The sequence below is a fragment of the Nesoenas mayeri genome (assembly GCF_963082525.1).
Source record: "Nesoenas mayeri genome assembly, chromosome: 18".
Classification (NCBI taxonomy): Eukaryota; Metazoa; Chordata; class Aves; order Columbiformes; family Columbidae; genus Nesoenas; species Nesoenas mayeri.
The window spans coordinates 2978383-2999034 of NC_137566.1; the positions used below are offsets into that span (position 1 = coordinate 2978383).

A 20652-nucleotide genomic window follows, 5' to 3' on the forward strand; every position below is an offset into this window, starting at 1 on the left:
CCGAGGAATTTTGCACTTCTCACCTGATCCCGGATATCTGCAGGCGGTGGGTAATGAGACCCCTGGGGAGGAAGAGCATTTTGAGACAGGGCCCCCTAAAATCTCAGGTCCCCATAGAGCCTGCAGCTGCGGGTGGGATGAACTGGTGCTGCAGCTGCACGTGGCTGTGGGTTTGTGCCCTGCTCCGGGGCTGGGCTGGGCTGGAGGATTCCTCTGAATTATTTCCAGATGGGGATTAATGCAGCAAAATGAGTTTGCTGTAGGATAGATAAACAAACCAAAGCTCCTCTGGATGCTATTAATAAACCTCCTCCCTGCTGCTTCTGCCCTGGCTTTGGGGACATCCAGGTCCTGTCCTGGGTGCAGCTGTGTGCTGCCTCCTTGCCCTTCCAGCCCTTTGGCCATGGGGCAGAGGTGCCAGTGATTTCTCCATGACCGTGACCACTGGGGTCCCAAATGAGACAGGAGTTGCAAGGGTGTCGGTGGAGGATGGTGTCTGCTCCAGGTCCCTGCTCTGGGCTGTGAGTGGGATGAGGTGCTGCCAACCATGTCCGCAGGTCTCCCTGTGTCCCCTGAGCTCTGCCAGGGATGGTGGGTGCTGGGGGGCGACTCTTCTCATCTCCAGCATTCTGCTGCAGGGCTGCAGGCAGCTTTGAGACTGGAGCAGGTGTAAACAGGGTGGGGGCAGACTTTGAGCCCTCTTGTACTGGAGCTGCTGTGCCAGGGCAAGGGCAAACAAGTTTTGGGCGGCTGTAGCCCAGTGAGCTCACCTTTCCCTCACCTTCTCATGTGGGGGCTCCTGGGTGTCCTCCTGTGTGCACACAGACCTGTGATCCTGCTGGGGAGGAGCTGGGTGGCCCATGGGACTAACATCCCAACCTTCCTCATTTTGGCATGGCTTGTGTTCTCATGCCAGGGGCAAACAGAACCTGGCCAAAAGATGGGCTCAGTGAGGTGGCCCGTGGCTCCCAGTAGAGCTTCCCATTGAGGACCTCTGGGCATGGTGGGCCAGTACAGAAGGTGGTGTTAGACCTTTTGACGATGCAATTCAAACTTCATCCTAACCACACCAGCTATGAGGGTTCTAGCTCCATACACCTGGAGAGGCTGTTCGTACATGGCTGGTGAGGCAGCATACCCATGGAGGATGCCCTGTGGAGATGATGGAGGCCAAGAGATGGGTCTGGCTTTGCTTTTCTCCAGCCTGCAGCGCACACAAGCAGTTAATCCCAGGCCATGCAGAGCTGGCTGCCTACCTGGCTGGAACAGTGCCTGGCAGAGGGAGGGAACAAGGGCACAGCTCCACACCTTGCCAGGGCAGGCATCGCTGCAAAAATATTTGCTGAAAAAGTACAGCTCCACCCCAAGAAAAACTGGGCTGGGAGCGCAGCCTGCTCCGGGTTTGCAGACGGAGGGTGGCGGCGAGTGGCACGGGGGCAACGCTGCAGCTGGACGGAGCCGAGCGCGTCCCCCTGCTCCCCTTGCAGCTGGCACTGCCCAGCACCTGGCACAGAGAGCGTAGGGCAGGGACGGTGGCTGGGCAAGGCGACAGGCACAGAGATCCTGTCCGTGGGGGAATCCCGGCACCGGAGGTCAGGGAGCCCTCGCTGCCTCAGTGGGAAGCCATGGGCTGCTGGGGGGCCCCCAGACACGTGCTGGCTGGCCTGCTTGTCCTGCTCCTCCTGCACCCGCTGCCCTCGCCAGCCTGCCCTGCTGTCTGCCGCTGCTCTGCCGAGGAGGTGGACTGCAGCGAGCGTGGCCTCCGCCAGGTGCCCCAGGGCCTGCCAGCCAACACCAGCACCCTGTGGCTGGGCTACAACTTCATCACTGTGCTGGGGCCGCGCTCCTTCCTCACCCTGCCTGGGCTGCGGCTGCTCAGCCTGTCCCACAACCGCCTGGGGATGATCCACAGCCGGGCACTGCTGGGGCTTGGGGCACTGCAGGAGCTGGACCTCAGCAGCAACCACCTCACCACGCTGAGCCCCGAAACCTTCCTGCCCCTCACCAGCCTGGCCACGCTCAACTTGGTCAGCAACAAGCTGGGGCAGCTGGACCCGGGCGTGCTGGGCGCCCTGCCCCAGCTGCGAGCCGTCCTCCTGCGGGGCAACCCCTGGGCGTGCAGCTGTGACATCCTGCCCCTCTGGCGCTGGCTCAGCCACAACAGCGAGAAAGTGCAAGGTGAGTGTCCGGAGGACCATGTCCCGAAGCCCCCCACCTGCTCCACACTGGCTGGTCACCGCACTGGTGCTGAGGCAGGACTCGGCACGTGGATGCCTGCTGACCGTGGGCTTGTGCAGTTGATGCCCATCGGGGTAAAGCGAGCTTCCCCGGGACCTGTCCTGAGGCCATGGCAGCATCCTGCTTGGATAGATTCACTCCTGGGTCTGGTCCCTGCTGCCCTCCCTTGGTCCTTGGTCACCAGCAGAGATTGCCTGGACAGGCAGCCAGTGCTGTCCCCAGCAGTGGCACCAGTCCTGCCGTGGTGAGGGCAATGGGCACCTGAGGGGGTACGATGAAACTGTGTGTCATGATGGGCATCACTGCTGACCTAGCCAGGACTCAGTGCCTTTGTGAACATGGGTTTGATCCTAAATTTCTTCCTTCATGAACCTGGGTGAGAGACAACTCTGCCAGTGGTGTCTCTTCCTCTGCTGCCACCCACTCCTACTTCCTTCTAGCTTGGGTCCCTTGTGCTGGCTGGGACCTTCTGTGGCATCTCCAGACTGGCTGCTCACTGCTGCCCACATCTGGCCCCTGGAAATCAGGCCCATCACCTTACCTCTCCCATCTACCATCCTACCCCATCCTATCCTGCCCCAAACCCATTTTCCAGTGCCCCCTCCAGCACTATGCCCACCTCACCATCCCATTCCACTCCCCAGGGTGCAGGACATAGATGAGCCCTGAACACTGACTGCTACCCTTCTTTTTACCCTGCTCTGGGTGATCATGGCCAGCCTGGTCCCTGTGCTGCCCTGGTCCCATCTGTCACATACAGACCTGCCATCCTCTCTGTGCTTGACACCTGCCTTGCCCCAGCTGCCCAGCATGCCCATCAGTGCTGCTTTTCTCTTCCAGATAAGAGTTCGCTCCTCTGCAGAATCCCGGAGCAGATGAACAGGTATCCGATCATGGCCTTTGGAAATGAGTCCTTCAGGCAGTGCCAGGAAGTGCCACTGTCTGTCCGGCACTACATCGCCTTCTTGATCATCGGACCATTCTCCTTCATGGCGAGCATCTTCTTCTGCATCTTCATGGGTTACATTGTAGTCATTTACCACCATCTGTGCAAGGAGCCCCACTTCTGGAGGAGACCCCGTGTCTGCAGGGGCCGCTGCAGCAGGGCAACCAGGCTTTAGCCCTGGGCAGGCAGTGGTCCATGACCTTCTCCAGCTGGCTGCACCCCCCTGTTGCAAACATTTCCCTGTAGACCAGTGAGAGGATGCTCTGTTTCTGGAACTCACTCTTTTTCCTCCTTCTGGAGTCCCGAGATGATGCCAAGCTCCCCCTGCCCCACTGCTGGGGGGAGCAGCTCGATTTGACCCAGCTGCTGTCTGTGTTTGGGAGGGTCCCCCAGGACACCCCCAGACCTGCACACCCCTTCTCCTCTGGCTCACCCTGTCCTGTCACCTCTGCTCCCCAAGGTCTCAGTATGCCTTTTGGGATGCACAGTGTACCCCTCTGTGCCTTTCGGTGCAGTCCAGGATCCCCTGTGGACATCCCAGGACACACCGTATTCCTCTGGGTGCATTTCAGTGCACCCCAGAAGTCTCTATTTGCCATTTGCTGCAGACCAGGAGCCTTTATGTGCCTTTCAGTTTGCCCCCAAGCCCTCCTTGGGCCTTTTGGTGCCCCTAGTCCTCCCCATCTGCCATTCAGCAGCCCCAGCAGCCTCAGTGTGTCTTTCCATGCCCTCAAGACCCCTTGGCTTGTCTGTTTGTGCATCCAAATGCCATCTGTTTGGCTTTCTGGTGTCCCGACAGGCACTGGTGTGCCTTTTGGTGTGCCCCAGACCTCTCGATGTGCCTTTTGGTGCACCTGAGGATCTCTGGGTGCTTTTGGGGCACTCCAAAGCCCCCATGGGACTTTCAGAAAGCCCCAGGCGCCTCCATGTGCTGTTCAAGGACAGGGCAGGTTGCAAAATGTTTCTTTGGTAGTTTGGTTTTGTATTTTTTTTTCCCCTTGAGACAGGGCTGCTGTGCTGAGAAGGCCCAGCCAACCAACCACCGAGACCTAGGCTGAGGCTGAGCGTGAGGGCTGGAAAGACAAAGCCTTGAGCTTATGTGGTTTGGCAAAGGAGCGGCCAAGGGTTCCTCCCCCAACAGCTTTTTGCATGGGCTGGAGCTCATCCAAGGCCAAGGTCCTGATTAGCTCAGTGATGGGAGTGGGGACAAAAAAGCCCGTGTGGGTTTACAGCACAGAGCCTGCAGCTCTTGCTGCTGCCTCACCTCCCATCGTCCATGAAAAGGGGCAGGGGCTGCCCCTGCATCTTCCTGCCCTGCCTCCCCCTGCCTTTCCCTTGGAAACATTTCTCCCCGGCATCGCATGGAAATGTCTAGTGAGTGCACAGGGAGACGGCCTGGAAGGAGCTGCAGCTGTGCTCCAGAGGAAAGCACAAGCTGGAGTGACAGAAGGAGGAGCAACAGCCCTTTCTGGCATGAGTTCTTACCCATTGCAGGATGGTAAGAGCCACGATGACTGTGGCCACCAGCCTCCCCGTTTGTTCGATCTCTTGCCCATGCTCTCTACAGCTACCTGAAAGGAGGTTGTAGCATGGAGGGTGTTGGTCTCTTCTCCTGAGTAGCAAATGATAGGATGAGAGAAAATGGCCTCAACCAGAGAAGGTTCAGATTGGATATTAGGAAACATTTCTTCCTGGAAAGTGTTGTGAAGCACTGGAACAGACTGCCCAGGGCAGTGGTGGAGTCGCCATCCCTGGAGGTGTTTAAAAGATGTATAGATGAGGCTCTTAGAAACATGGTTTAGTGCTAGAGATAGGCTACTTGATGATCTTGAAGGTTTTTCCAAACAAAGTGATTCTATGATTATGTTCTAAGAGCTGTGAGACAAGCCAGGGATATGGCGGGAGTCAATACATCCTTTGGCAAGTTCTCGGAAAGGGTTAAATAAATCATGCAGAGAATAAACCGAATGTCACCTCAGCTGTGGCTTGCTCCCATTTTTATTTTCAAGAGAGAAGCCAACCCGACATGCTGCCGTGCTGCTCAGTTCCCGCTCGGCTCGTCCCGCCGTGGCTCTCCCCAGCGAGGGGTGCGAGGGCTGTGGGGAGCTGGTGCAAGCAGCAGCTCCTCCAGCGCCACCAGCCCCGCACCCAGGACGGCAGCAGGACCAGCCCCTTGCACAGCACCTTTCTCAGGAGCAATCCCAGCTCCCCCAGACCTTCTCTAGTGGCAGCATTCAGTCCTTCCCAAGAAGGCCTGGGCTTCCCATGTGGCGCTAGGACCTCACTGTGCCCACTGTGTGGGCACCTGAGGCCCATTCCTCCTCCCGAGTCGTCCTGAGGCTGAGGCCCCCGTGGAGGATGGGCTGGTGGTCTCAGCACATGGGGCGCACGCTGTGAATGAGAGACTTAGCTTCAGTTCAGCCCAGGGGAGCTGCACTTTGCAAATCCCTCAGGTCACCTACTTAGGATGGGCTGATGTGCAGGGTCTTCTCCAGGTGCCTTCATGCCTGTGCTCACTCCTCTGTTCCCAGCGCCAGCCCCACTGGAGCTGCCCCATGCTGGCTCCCCAGAGCTGGGGTGCACAGCAGTGCCAGGGGCTGGTTTTCACCTGGACAGAGATGGGTGAGAGCTGGCACAGTGCTGGCATTTGGACAGTTTGGACTGTCCCCAGCCTGCCACTGCCAGGCCTGTTCCCCCACACTGGCCACTCAGGCTGTCCTGGAAGGGTGATGACCTCCCTCCCCATCTTCCCTGTAGCCTTTCTCCCTGCTGGTTTCTCCATCCCTCCCCATCCCTCCACCTTTTACGGTTCACAAACCCTACAGCAGTGCTGGGTGAGGCTCTGATTCAGCACAGGGCTCCCTGCCAGATTTGCCAGAAGGCAGAGATGGAAAGAGTCACACAGCACTGGAATAAACCACTTCATGATCCAGTCTAGACTTTACTGAGCTCTTGCAAAAACTTCGTATTAATGTTACACTGATGTATAAAGTATAATGGGTCCGATTTCTCAGCTGGAGCAAGATGAACTTGATGGAGCCACTGCAGTCAGTGGGATGATGCTCACAGACCTCAGCTGCCATCTGAAAATCCTGCCTGCAGAGGCTGCAGACCCTCAGGGAGAAGCCCCTTCTGCTTGGCTGGGGCAAGGAGAAGGCAGTTCATGCTGCTGGGGCTTGGTATCACCTTGCAGGTGAGTTTTGTGCCTTCGCAGGAGGCAGGATGTGATGTTGCCTGTGCACATGCTGCAGCTGCTCATCACCAGCCTGGCCGTTACCAGATGCTTCCCCAAATCTCATGTATCCGCACCTGCTCGCAGCATCCACAGGGAGGGTGCTCAAGGATGCTGGCACATGGGCACACAGACTTGAGGGGAGGAAGGTGTGGGGAGTAACAGCATCAGCCCATCTCATTTGGTTCCCATCTCTGGAGCTGGGGTCTGGTTTCCATGCCTCCAGGGTCAGGCAGGTGCAGCCACAGGAGCTGCAGGGCTGCTGCGGGAGATGCTGGCGAGCCCGTACCGCAGGTGAGTGAGGCAGGGAGGCTGCCAGCGCCTGCTGTGATCCCCGGCGCTGCAGGCAGGCTGGGTGGCCACTGCAGAGACAGCAGTACATGGCAAACCACGGCCGGGCAGCAGCATCTCTCCTTGCATTGCTGGTGCTGAGGCAGTGTGGAGCTTGTTTAGAAGTCGATGCAACTGCCCAAAGCCATTCCCCATGGAGATGTTCCTGGCCAGGAAAGCCATGGTGTGAGAGCTACATGCTGGCCATGGCCCGGCCTTGGGGATGTCTTCTGTGCAGGAGAGGACACATGGGGAGCCAGAATCTTGGCTGACAATATGTTATGACCTCCAGAGTACCATGCTTAGCACAGGAGCGTGGGCTGCAGGGCTGGGAGCTCTCCTGCCACAAACAGACCATGTGCAGGAGCCGAGTTGTAGTCATGAGCCTTGAGCACAGGCTGATGGAAGGGAGAAACAGGGGGGTTCATCCCCCAGCGAGGAACAGAGCACACATCTTCCAGTCCCTGCTCAGCACAGCAGGAGCACGTGTCCAACCTGCCGAACCACGCTGGCTGCTTCAGCCACTCAGGACCATGAGCACGTCACACTGGAGCCCTCTGGGGTGGTGGGAGACATGGAGAACATGTCTGAGGGGCCGTAGATGTGCTGAGAAGCCTGAAGCCTGCAAAGTGGAGCACGTGTTTGTAGCCTGGCACCACCTCTTCCCCACTGGTGTAGGAGAGCGGGTACCATATGCCTTTTAAAGTCCTTTCCCCTCGCACGTAGCCAGTCAGTGGCAATACTGATTCTCAACAGCACTGGTTGGGAGCAATTATCTCTGTACAGTGAAGTCCAAACCGTGTCCTGGTTCTGCCGTGCTTTCTGGGGCACGAGCATGGCAGCAGGCCTGGGAAGGGAGATATACAATGAAGTCACTGTGTATGGATGAAGGATGCTTTCCTCCCATCTCACCCAGAAGAACCCATCAGTGTCCCTTGAAAGGCAGTCCTGGCTGTGCCTTCTGACTGTGTTGGGCAAGGACTGATGGCCCTTGGGGAGAAGGTCACACCACAGTGCTGACTGAGGGGTCGGAGAGGTTGAGCTGGCCAGTGATGTCGGTGGGATGATATTGCTGCAACACACAAAGACACAGACAAGGAGAAAGAAGCGTTAGGTAGCTCTGGCACTTGCCCCCGCCTCTACTTACACCCTATGTGTCCCTACAGGAAATCTCTCACGGGTGATGCAACAGCCCAAAACCTACTGCTGGCTGGGGTCCCCTTCCCGGTGCAATCCGGGCTTGTGCAGAGGTCGTTGCAGACACTCTCCAAGCACCCCAGGGCTGGGCAGGGAGGACGCCCGGGAGCGCGGCGCAGCCCGTGCCGAGCGTGGCAGCCACGTCGCCTGCGGAGCGAGTCCCTCTCTGCTCTGGGAGAGCTATAAGACAGAGCCTGTGACTCATCAGCCCAACCCACGGCTGAACCTGTGTTTGGAGGGTCTGGCTGGGTTTCAGCATCTCTCTCGTGCCAGATCAAGCTGTGCTTTGAGGCCAGGGCGTTTCACCTCCCTGCTTGATTGACTCTGCTTTGGCTATCCTGTCATGCAGGTGAGATGTGCGGTGTGGCTGACTTGCAATAAAATGTGGCGTCGATTGCTAATGTGAAAATACAGCGTGTTTTGAGCATGTGGCCTGGATTTGGGGTTCTGCGCTCCTTGCGGATGGGGGCTTGGCAAATGCTCCCCAGCCGCAGTTCCATCAGCAAGCAAATGGTCAGAGCAGAAATAGCTTTCAATGGGCAAGGAAAAAAAAAAGTCCTTCTTCCCTAGGCAGGGCTTTGCAACTGGGCAGTTCTTGTCTCCCTTCCTCCTTCCATGCTCCCTTCTTCTCCCAGTTACACTGTCCTGACTCCAAACCCTGACCTGGACGCCCTGACCAGCCCCGCTGTGGGAGCGGCTGGCACGGAGCACCTTGCACTGCTGTCTGGGGACCTGAACCTGTGCCAGGGCAGGAAAGGGTCTCGGTGGGTATCAGGTGCTGTGATGTGGACCCTCTCCAGTGGCTCTTGCACCAGGCTCCCAGGAGGGCTGCCATTTCTCTGGGCTCCTGGGGGGCTCCTAGGTGACAGGATTTTACCCGACTTGCGTTGGTCAGTGGTGCCTGTGGCCCCCGCAGTGCTGCTGGCGGCTCTGGCACTGTGGCTACCTTGTGTGGCCCTACACCTTGCCTCCTGCCGCGGGGAGGCCTGGGGTCCCCCCGAGCTTTACATGGGGTCCCTGGGGCTGCCCTGCTCTGCCCAGTTTTGTGCTTCCCCAGGAACCCTCGGCGGGAGCTGCTGGGGCGGGGGTGGGAGCAGCACGGTCCCATCTCGCCAGTACACGTGCCGGGGATGTGCTGACACCGGGGGAGCATCTCATGGGATCACTCATTTGGGGGACCGGCTGACGTTAAAACGGAGCCTCTGAGCAACTCCTTGCCATGGCCTTGCTGTGCTAAGTGGCAACACCTTGGCCATCGCCCATTTGCGCAGGGAACGGCCGAGGCAATCCCAAAGTCGCTCTGCTGCCCCAGGGGGGAGCTTTTTGTGGCAATTCATCAGCCCACCAAAAAGACACCCCTCCCCAAAATGGGTGCAACAGTGCCCTCCTTGCGAAAAATTAGGATTCCAGCTATATGCAGACTTTCCACAGCAAAACAGGCGGGAGGTGTGCACTGGTGGGATGTGGCTCGATTCCCGCGGGGAGGAGAGGTGACAGGGAAAGGGGAGAGGCTGGTGACTCACTGGTGGAGAAGAAGGAGGAACTTGAGATACAAAAAGGAACAGGCAGAAGAAAGGTCCTTTGTTAAATGTCCTGCCTGACGCAAGCGGCCGGGGGAAAGAGGTGTGTGTGTGTGTGCGTGTGCCTCAGTGTGTGTGCGCCACTGCGCTGCAAAGCTGGGGATCTAGCAGGGCAGGCGGGGGCGTTCTGGCCTCTCTGCACAGCTCCGGGGGTGGGAAATGCTAAAATAACCAAGCGAAGTGAGGAATCTGGCCAGCAAAATTAAAATACAAGAGCATGGCTTTGGATTTAAAAGCATATCTCCTCCAATCACAGAGTTATCACAGGGTAACATTCTCATTTACTCTTTTTTTTTTTTGTGTAGAGTTCATGCATGCAATTTTTAATAATAAAAATGAAAAAACAAAAACAAAAGGAAAAGGAAAAAAAAAGCAAGAAAATTGTCATATCAAAACTATGTTAAAGTAGAACCAATGCTAAAAGCACATATCAGTAATTTAGGGCAAATTATGTTACAGGGATGGTGCAATTATCCCCAAACCAAACATTATAAAGCCAAGAAATTAATCAATATTAACCGTAGAAGAGACTCAAACATGTTAAGGTATGGAAGTGAAGTGAAGGCACCAAAAACTTTAAATGACAACCAGGAAGAAAATATAGACAAGAAATTAATATGTCTTTAAAAATGACTTCAACCTAATCTGTGCTCATATGGTAGTCCCTGTCTGGTGGAAGATTTTCTGGAAGAATTTTCATTCTTGTTTGGTTTTATTTGTTTTCAATTAAAAATTACGATTCCAGCTAAATGCAATCTTGCTGCAGAAAATGTCAACTTTCCTTTAAAAAAAAAAAATAGTCGTCTTTGACCTACTTTTGATTCTTTTGGGCCAAAAACTAGGTTCTTGTTCAGCCAAGAAGCGTTTGGCTTTGGGATGGCTGATCCTTCACTGAAAAGGTGACCTTTTCCATGAACCCCCTGGGTTCTCGACCAGCTCTGGCACCATCTCCATGGCTGCAGGGTGAGCATTGCCTGGCAGCGCCGGGCCCTCGCCTGCGGTGACGTGGGACGTGTGTCATGCTGTGTCTGGGGGGACGCCCGCGGGCTGGCAGCGTGGCTCCGCGGGGTCTGATGACGGCTGCGGTGGGGGGAAGCTAAGGGATCTGTGCGCCTCGTTACGTGTCTGTACGAAATGTGCCGGCTCGGAAGGTGTTTGTGTGGTTTATGCGTCTCACATGGCTTCTGTGGGGTTGCAGTATCGTGGGTGGCTGCGATGGATGGCAGTACGTCAGCTCTGCGAGTGCTATTCGAGTTGCAGGAGCTGCCTATGGGGAACACATGCATCTCCTCCTGGGGCGGTGGGGATGATGTGCCGCGGAGAGGCTGTGCAGCTCGGGTGATGGTGGGCGCTAGGACGTTCAGAGTGGGGTGGCAGCTTCCCAGGGCTGTCTTGGCTCCATGGTGCCAGCCTGTCTCTCTGGCACTCCTGAGGGACCATTCTGCAGGGCTGCAGAGCAGAATCCATTTTTAAAACTCCCGACAACGAAAAGGGAAAGAAGCAAGGCCACCAGGTTTGCGTCTTTCGCTTACTAGCCAGGAGAGCCCATGGGGCTGGGGTCAGCCTGGCCTTCCAGCCCCATGGGCTCTCAAGCCTTGCCCAGCTGAGACCTGGTGTGGGCCCACGGCTCTGCTGAGCATCATGAAACAGAGCACCTCTCTGCTTTCTCATCTTTACAAGGACCCCAGGCAACGTGTCCCAGCATGCTACGTACTCATGGGGCCTTCCACAGCAGGAGGGCATTGGGGTCTCTGAGCCAGGGCTGCTGCCTGGAACCGGAGGGCACCAAATAACAGGCTGTGACTTGAGCTGGTGGCAGCACCCTCCTGCTGGCTGCTCACCCTGCAGAGCAACCAGCAGGTCTGCCCGACATCACGACAAAGCTTGTGTCACCATGAGCCTCCTGCAGTAGGCGGACCTTGGTCTGCTAGCCTCCATCTTGGCCCTGTTGGCTTGGATGTTGGCCCCTGTTCTTGACCCATCTAGCCTGATTCGCTGGGGAATGTGTCCTGAGACCCCAGCTGTGTCACCCCATGAGAGGCAGTGGACTCTGAGAGGCTCCTGGGCAGCAGAGCATCGTTGCCCATAGCTGCCCTGGAGATGCAGCTGCCCCCAAAGTGGGGGCCATCTTCTGGGATGAGTGGGACCATCTTCCTCCGTGACTTGCCCATGAGCAACATGCCAAGAAGAGTGTGGACAGGGCCAAAAGTATAGGAGTCTCATGCTGCACTGGTCTCCACTGGACCAGGGAAGGGGAGAGCATGGCCCCACTCCTCGTACATGGGACTTCTGGTGCACACGGCCCCAGGATTTGGCCAGCTAGGGGCACTGGGGTGCTCCTGCCCTGGGGCAGAGAGCGCTGTGGAGTGGCGTGGGGTAGCATGGATGTCACATCATGGAGCAGGACCAGACCCAGGATGCCCCCCGAAGGAGAGAGCGATGTGGGAGGGCTGCCCCATTGTTCCTGGGTTCTCCCCCTCTCCTGTGCCCAACGTGGGTGCTGGTGTCCTGAAGTACCCACTTCACCATGATGCTCCTGATCTCCCAGGACAGGACCCCTTGATTTCCTAATCATGGAGTGGCTCAAACACTAAAAAACATGGTGTCTGCTTGAGACACGCTGATGGTCGCCCCTGCCGGCTCTTTCTGCATTTTTTTCTCCTCTTTTATTCTGTGTATCCCACCTTCCCCTCCACCTTCTCACTCTTCCAATCTTCTCATCCCTGCATCACCCACCCCAGCTCTCTTCTCCCTCACCCTGGTCAGGGCTCAGGCCACCAAGACAACAACCTGCAACTTTTCTGCAGTGCTGCTCGGTGGGTGCAGAGGTGCGGATGGGGGATCCCAGACACGGGGGCATCACCAGGACAAGGTGCTGCTCAAGGAGCATGGGAGCAGTGCAGGAGGTGACAGGGATGCCCGAATTCCCTGTTGGTTACAGGGGATGAGTGGGCAGAGCGTGGGTCCCCACCTCGTGCCTGCCAGGTTTCCAGGTGACAGCAAGAGCAGCACTTTGTGTGAGATGGTGGCAGCAGAGCCTGGCCGAGGGCTCAGCTGCCCCCAGGGCTGTGTCCCAGGGGTGCTCCAGGAGCTTCTCACGATGGAGCCTGCATTGGTGTCAAAGGCAGCTGCCTCCGTTTCGTCTACAGAGCTGTGGCCCCGAGACCCCCTGTGATATCACATGCTGCTCCCCAAGGCACCCCGAGCTGCAGCTGGGGACAGGCCACCCCGATGCTGGGGGCCACATCTCCCCACACTGCTGTCCCCCCGTCCCCGCCATGCCTTGGGCAGCCTGGTGGGGAACCTGATCTGAGCAACCCTGGGCAGAAACCCGCCGGTCACCCCGGGGAGGCGATTTCGGCAAGCCCGTCACACCGGGAGGTCGGGCAGCAAAACGCAGCCGCCGCTGCCACACGAGACAACAGAGTAGCCACAGTGCAGAGTGTCATACAACAGACGGCAACATGCAGAGGGACACGGCTCAGTCCGACAGACCAACAGCCCAACCTGACGCTGAATAGTGTCTGAAGCTCCAGCACGAGCAGACACGTTTGCACATTTGGAAACAGCTGGCTTTAGAAGCAGCAATTTGGAAATTTTCTCTGGTTACGTGAGAGCAGTTTTACTCCAAGGTGGAAAGCACAAGTTTGAACCAAGGTTAGGTCTTTAACAACCTCTTCTTTCAAGGCTTTGCATCTCTTTTCTAGAGCTGCGTTACTGCTGACAATAACCAGAGACAGCTGCCACTCCTGTGCCGAAGACTACGTCCCGAATGCTAATTGTCACAAACAAAAATCACATGTAGAGAATGGGACACACATGGCTCTCGGTGAGGTGACACGGTGCCCAAATTAAATTGAGGTGATAGTTTTTAGGCATACAATGACAAATAGGTACAGGAACACTCAGGAACAGAAAAATAATTAAAAAAAAATCAAAAGTCATCGCTTTCAAGAGGTCAGCACCGGTAAGGTGAGCGAAGCACAGAGAGGAACATCAGAAATCATCCAGGCAAAAAGAAAACAAAAAACAAAACAAAAACTCGGTTGCATCTCCCAACTCATCACAGGACTCCAAGTCGCCTCCTGCCTGCCCTCCAGGATCTCAGCATCCTTGAAGGTACACGGGATGACTGACTGACTGACTGACTGGTGACGAACATGAGCTATGCATGTACACTGGCAGCTTCGGGATGGGTGTGTGGCAGTCGATGGGATGGCAGAAGAGAGAAAGAGAGAGAAAGAGAGAGGGCAGAATTGTTCTTCTTCCTCTTACCGTATCCTTGGAGGACCTACGTCTCTTGAAGCTGGAGGCCAGGGTGGAGGTGATGGACCTAAAAGTGGCTTTCTTTTTAGGGTCAGGTTCTGCTCTACCACTTTTTCTATCCTAAAATGAATATGTATAAGTGATTAGATCTCTAGTGTGTTGTTGGAAACGCTAAATCTATTTGAATACTGCCCCGTGTCATGTCCTTCATTTAGGTGAGAAAGCTACTGGAGGTGTCCTGTCACTCCCAGTCCTTCGGGGGCCACCGTGACCCACGGCTATGGCATGGCCACCAACTGCTACAGCTACGGGGCCGGCCTCGCGTCTGGAGTGCTGGAAACCCCTCTGGGGAGGTGCCCTGTGCTCCTGGGTGTCTGTGTCCAGGCCGGCACGGCTGACCTGCCTTCCTGGGGATGCTCTGCCTGGCACCCTGCCCCTCGCTGCCACCGCCAGCCTGGCTAGACCGAGACGTGAGATGCTGCGCCTACCGCTAAAAAAGAGAAAATTGGCTCAGGGCCTTTTCTGAGGCTGAATCCTAGTGCCACAAGAGAGAGAGAGGACTGCATTGAAAGAGAAGTCATTGTATGAATAATCTGTAAAAAAATGTATTCAAAAATTTAAATGATGCAGTTGTGCAAAGCCGAACGTGGTTGTTGGTGGTGGATTGTTTTTTTTGTCGCTCAAAGTAAAACTGGTTAGAAAAAAAGAAAAAGAAAAAGAAACTGGAAGAAAAAGAAAAGGAAAAAAAACAATAAAGGAAAAGAAAGGGAGGAGGCAAAGCATTAGCGCTATGATGTCATCGGGGTCGGGATGAACTCAAAGAGAAACAGAACTGAAAAATGTAGGCATTGGAGTTAGCGAGTCGGACCTGGTTAGCGCAGGCTGGGAGCACCAGCCGCCATGGTGCGGGGGCAGCGAGCCGTGGGGACCGGCTGCGCTCGGCGGCGGGCGCTGAGAACGAGTCCTCCCCAATTGCTTTCGTGCCAATGAGTGTGACCTTTCCGACGGGGGACGGAGTGACCAGGTCTGGCTCTGCTACCGCACGGGGGTAACCAAAATGTATCCCGCTGGTGCGTAGAGCATGCTCGGGGATACATTTGCTCCTCCTTCTCAGTTCTCTCTTTTGCGGACATGCACAAACGGAAAGGAAAGCAAGATGAATGGAATGAAATGTCTTTTTCTTCCATGGCATCTCAGGAAATAGCCATGGCAAAACTGTGACCCCAAAAACCATTATTTTTGTTTGTTTGTTTTAACAAATAAATCTTTCCACTTGCCTACCTTCTAGCAATGTACCAGATACTAGTGCTCTGACGTTTCCTCCTGTGGAAAAGTCTTACAATGTCAAACGGCTCTTTACCATGAGGCTGTTTACCCCCACAGGGCAGCATGCTTTGCTCTCAGTCCCACAGACTCTGCCCAAGGACCCAGTGCAGTATTTTCTAGAAGGTTGGCAAGTGAAAAATGGCAGTGCGACTAGTGTGCTCTGTCCCAGCAGCCTTAACCCCCTCGGTGCTGCTGCTTTTCGGAAGCAAAGGAAAAGAAAAATTAAAAAAAGGAAAAAAAGATTGAGAAATGACTTTTCCAAGACTCTTATCAGTGAATTGAACCCCACGAGCTCTCAGGATACAGCAGCCCGGCCTCGTGCTGCTCTCGGGCAGGTGCTTCCACCCGGGCAGCCCCCTGCACGCCCCAGCCAGCGCTGCTCCCCCAGGACCACCGCTCCGGGCTCCTTTTGGGGTCCCAGAGCCTCATTCTCTCTCTTTCGTTCACTGGCTCTGCTGCGAACGGCAGTGTCCTTTAGTTGCCTAAAGGATCTTTTGCTCTTTGAACGCCAGTTTGCTTCCCCAAGGAAGAAAAGCAGCTCGGGTGATTCAGAGAGAGCCTCCAGCCGCCCTAAACTGGGGTTCAGGGGCACCGTGGGGCTCAGCCCCAAAAGCAACAGGGTAAGGGAAATGTGAGGCTGGTGGCCCACAGACATGCCTATGGCTCAGTGTCACCGTCAGGTGTCACCGACCCCCGGGGCTCCCCCAGCTGAGCAGCACGGAGGTGTTTCAGGGATGGGACAGGCTGCGGAGAGGCCCCGGGGAAGGGGCGCGGGGGAGCCTGGGCACTGACATTGCTGGCCCCGCCTGGGGAGATGTCCTTGTCTGCAAAGGACAAGAGCACACACCACCTCTTTTTGGAGTCAGTCCCGGGTGCAATGAGGGCTACCGCAGCCCCGGGGAGTGGGCAGGGAGCGGGAGGCGATGTAAACCATCCCTGGAGCATTTCTGCACGCACCGGGCAGGGATGCTCAGTGGCAGTGCATCAACTCTCCCGTCTGCTGGTGAGCACGGCTGGAACTGGGCTGAGCCCCCGCAAAGGGAGCCAGGGCAGGATGTGGCTCTGGCACGTGGTCGCCAGCAGAGCAAAGTCCGTGTCCCAAGCACCACTGGGGCATTTGGGCCAGGTCTCTGTCCCGGTTGGAGCTGTGTACAACACCTCCCAGGAGAGACAGCAACAACCAAGGTCAGCTCCTGGGGACAAGGCAGGGACCCTATGGCTTGCTAGCCACCCAGTAACACCTGACTGGAGTTACTGGATTGTGGAATGTGGGACAGAGGGCCCCATGCCAATTCACAGCTCTACATTCACTGATTTGGTGAAGGAATGGAAAACGCACCTGTTGGAGATTTGCTCTAAAAACGGTTTGTCCTACCTGCAGGTTTTTCCTCCACACATTAACGGCTGCAAACGCCAGCTGCATCTGCTTCCTCCGCGCGTCCTTATGCCTTTTGTAAGCTATTTCTATGAATATTAAAAATATCCCGGCAACAATACCTCCAGCCACCAGCATAAACACACCTGAAATAAGCAGGAAAGTTACAGGGGGCAATGGAAATTGCACCATGACACTTCATTTCCTCTGTATCACGCTGAGCAACAGGAGCATCTGACAACCCAGGGTCCCCCTGGCCCCCCATCATCTCCCTGCATCCTGGAGTGGCCAGGGAGGGGAACCTAGCAGAGCAGGGCAGGCGCTGCAGGTTGGGGACCTGCGGTGATGGGCAGAAAGGTGGCGGGTGCTGGATGTCCGTGCAAGCTCCTGTCGGTCGGGCACGGGGCACCGGCTGCGCTGCAGTGATGCTGGAGGCAGGCACGGCATGTTGGGTGCTGCACTGAGCACCACGGCAGACCCCATCCCCTGGGCCTGAAGGGTCATTTGTACCAGAAACCCAGCTCTGGGGCTCCCGTTCCCCCCATCAGGAAGGACAGCCATGCACAGAGCCCTCTGTGCTGCCCTCGTCCAACAGCAACCCTTGGGGCTGACATTTTTGGAGTGGTGTCCTGAGGAAATGGAGCAAAGTGCTCCTTCTCTTAGTGCTTCTGCCCTGGCCTGCAGTGCTAGAAAGGATGGGGTCCCATTGGACACCCCTCATCGCCATGTTGGCTGGATGAAGGACCAGCAGCACCACATTGCTGCAAAGGGAGAGCCCATCTGGGGGAACTTGCAGACTTTGCAAAGAGGGACCAAGAAACCCCCTACTGTATCGATTTTCCTCCTCCTGCCCACCGCTCAGGGCAGCCAGGACACTCCGCTCAGGGCTGGGGGCCACCCCTCACCACCAGCCCTCTCCTGCAGCAGGGTCCTCACTTGCCTCCGCGGCCGCTCTCGCCTCCCCCGAGCTGCTGCTCCCCTCTCTCTGCCTTGGCGACAGCTCTGATTTCACCATGACAGCGGCAGTTTGGCCAGAGCAGAGGGAGGTGAGCAATGTTCAAAGCAGGACATCCCCACTGATGAGAAAGCCACCCCAGGGAAGCTGGGGGAAGCTTTGCGGAGCTGTTTTGGACAAGGTGGGATTGGGGCCCAACACAGCAGCCTCCCAGCGCTAGGAAAGCACAAACCCAGAAGAAGCAAAGCTTTGGCCCAAAAGGAGAGCCCTGGAGAGGAGAATGTCTTGAGCGAAAGCAGGCTACCCAGCGAAGAGGAAGAAAGGTTTGCAGAACAAACCTGCCATATTTTCAAAGGTGAGTGTTGCTGGGGCATTGCTACGGGAATCACACTCCTGATACCTCACCCAAGTCTTGTCCAAATCCTCCATGAAGCCGTTCTCGTGGGACCTGAAAGCACAAGGAGACAGGACAGAGTAGTCACTGGGGACTTGCTGGGCACATGCTGGGGCACATTCTCCTCTCCATCCTAGGACGCTGTGCTTGCCTGTGGCCCACAAACACACGAACCGATGACGTCTGTGTGTGCACACTTGGCTGACCTGTTCACATGCATGTGCATGCACAGCTTTTGAGTAGAAAGTATGTGTACGTGTGGTCTGTCTGCAGTGGGTGTCCATACTGCGTGTGCACAGCTAGCGCTGCACCAGCCACAGCGCAGCAGTGCAAGCAGCATCCCCGGCTGCCAGGTGCCGCTGGCCTGACTGAGAGCCAGAGAGCTGCCTGGCAGCTGCCAAAGGGAGCCATGTGCAAGCTTGGCTCCCAAGGGGAGGGATGGAGCAGCACTGGGAGGGAGGCTGCAAGGAGTTGACATGAACCACGTCCCCGCTGCCCTCCTGCTTAATCCCCCCATCTGCCACAGCTACTTGGGAGCTCAGGCAATGCTGGATCCCAGACTGTGATGATCACCAGCCCCCTTTAGATCAGGGTAGGGGCAAAACTGCTGCCTGGCAGCTCCCTGCTGTGCATAGCAAGGGCTGGGACTCCCCAACAACCTGGTGTCACAGCTTGAGAACTAACCAACCATGTCCCTGCAGTGTCCATGTCTGCCTGAACAGCTGCTGGGGATGGAGGTGGGCACAGAGCACACGTCCCACCACGGGTCCCCCTGCAGTTTCCTCCCTCTTGTTCCTGGCATGTCCCCACCACCTTTCTGGGCCATCTGTAGCCCTGGGCCTCCCCATCCTCTCCCAGCAGGACACCAAGGGCTCCTGCTGCCTCTCCAGGCTCCTCGCATTGTTGTCCCAAATCCCACCTGTCCCATTGTCACCCACCCCACAGATGGGTTCCTCTGGCTCCCTATGTTACCCTGGGTTCTGCCTGGGTCGTCCCCATCCTGTCCATGCTCTCCCTCAGGCCTTTCATCTCTGCGTCTTGGGCAGGACCCTGGTGGCTTCTGGCCCCGTCTCTCTGTAAAATTAATCTCGCATATCTCCCTCCCTCCACTTGCTGCTTCCCTGCTGCCTCTTACTCCATCACCACATTCTTTTGTCTGCAATGAGTGTGGCACTTCCAAACTCATACAGGGAAATCCCTTTTTACCCATATTATCAGACTGAGTTGAGGCACCCCAGGCTGCACGATAATTCTGGTATAAAAGCCTTAGTTGTACTCAACAGGGGTCCTGACGTACCTCTGCCTGACAGGAATCACCAGAGTTGAAAGAAAAGCCCTTGGAAGATCAGGCCAGGGCAGCACAGTGCAATCGGCCAGGCTGAGCTCGCAGGGAGCAGCGGGGACATGGCAGCACCCTGCCTGCTGCTGCAGCCTGTGCCCTGCTCACAGGGCCTGGAGCTGCAGCCCCAGGGCTGCTCCCTGCCAGCTCTGCCCCTGCCCCTGCCCGCCACCGCTGCCCCGCTCTGCTCTGCGCTCCCACCAGCTCCATGCTGCACCCCAGCCCTGCGAGCTGGAGCGGAGACCGTGGGTGCCCACCCTGGACACTCAGGCATGTCCCTTCCACCGAGTGTCACATAGCAGCCCCCAGAGCCTGTCCCTGCAGAGGACTGGAGATGGGGTTGGTGGTGCCTGACACGAGGCTACTTGCTTGCTAACACATGCAGCGTTTGGGGCGAGCCCCGTGCTGAGAGCCATGTACGGACTTGAGGATGGCCAGGGAGACGTTCTGCTTCCACGGGCTGTCCTTGCGCATCCCGATCCCGAAGCCAGAGCGGAAGAAAAGCTCCCCTGTTGTCACCAGGTCGCACTTCTGAGAGGCCTCGAACTCCAGCACCGCTGAGTCCCAGATGAAGGCGTGGAGCTTGCTGGACACCGGGAGAGGACAGACAGGTGAGGATAGGTGGCCCAGCCTGCCTGCAGCCATCCTGGGTGCAGCGAGGGTGCTCCCAGCCCTAATTTACGCACTGATTAGCATCACCTTCCTCCCAGCAGTGTCTGCACTGCTGGGAGGCAAAATTTTGGAGGAGGAGAGTGAGGGGTTTACATGGGACTTGGAGCCACTCAGTCTCGCACAGAAGCAAGCGCACAGGCCAGAAAGGGAGGCCATGGCCAGGGGTCTGACTGTGTCTTTCCCCATCCAGAGACCTAGCACACTCTATGACTAGGCAGGTCTCCTCAAGCCATGCTTTGACTGCACCTCCCTCCAGGTTTGCATCAGCCCACTTGCTCCACCAGACTGCAGACCCCCAAAAATCCTCCCGGCATGGCCAGGCAAGGTGCTGGCCACACTCACTTGTCCCTCACTGCCTGGATGGCTTCGGCAGCGCTCTCGTAGTTGTGCTTCTCCATGTGCCGGTACATGGTGCTCAGCTCCACCTGCCGTCGGAAGTAGATGTCCACTGAGCTCTGCTTCACCGTGGCGTAGATGAACTTATCCGAGGGGTTGCGCAGCTGAAAGGCAAGGCCAGACCTCCGATTTCTCCTGTCCTTTATCAGCCAAATTGTCTTACTCCAAAGCCACGTTTCCTAATTTCCCATCCCCTTTAGGGACCTGTTTTCCAGAGAAGACCTTGATTCTCTTCAGCAGAGCTGAAGGTGCCATGGGGCAGTGGATGCTCTGGGACCATGGTGGTGGGGCAGGGGGTGCTATGGGACAGGGACACTGTGGCACTGAGGATGCAGGAGGCCTGTGAATGCCATGGAGCTGGCAGTGCTGTGGGCAGAGGACACAGTGGGATGTGGAGTGCCGTGGG

The 20652-nt window shown here is 56.6% G+C and overlaps 2 protein-coding genes across 5 annotated transcripts in view; one reads left to right on the forward strand and one right to left on the reverse strand.

Annotated features, from left to right (window-relative positions):
* Positions 1-1625: 1625 nt before the first annotated feature.
* Positions 1626-3359, forward strand: LRRC26 (leucine rich repeat containing 26; the record flags this gene model as incomplete). Its single annotated transcript, XM_080355736.1, has 2 exons — positions 1626-2178; positions 3079-3359. 2 exons carry the CDS (start codon positions 1626-1628, stop codon positions 3357-3359), a joined length of 834 nt encoding a protein of 277 aa, XP_080211862.1.
* Positions 3360-7749: 4390 nt separating this feature from the next.
* The window catches only part of GRIN1 (glutamate ionotropic receptor NMDA type subunit 1), a gene marked incomplete at both ends in the record, with an annotated part of 37451 nt that continues 24548 nt past the window's right edge, over positions 7750-20652 (reverse strand). For 2 of the 4 annotated variants that reach the window (XM_080355881.1, XM_080355880.1), the window contains 5 exons: positions 7750-7818; positions 16491-16636; positions 17784-17893; positions 19603-19764; positions 20193-20350. In XM_080355881.1, the coding sequence (XP_080212007.1) occupies positions 7750-7818; positions 16491-16636; positions 17784-17893; positions 19603-19764; positions 20193-20350 (645 nt within the window). Of the gene's footprint in view, positions 7819-10768; positions 10973-13798; positions 13910-16490; positions 16637-17783; positions 17894-19602; positions 19765-20192; positions 20351-20652 lie in introns of those variants that run through there. The other 2 variants (XM_080355879.1, XM_080355878.1) reach the window with 2 other exon arrangements.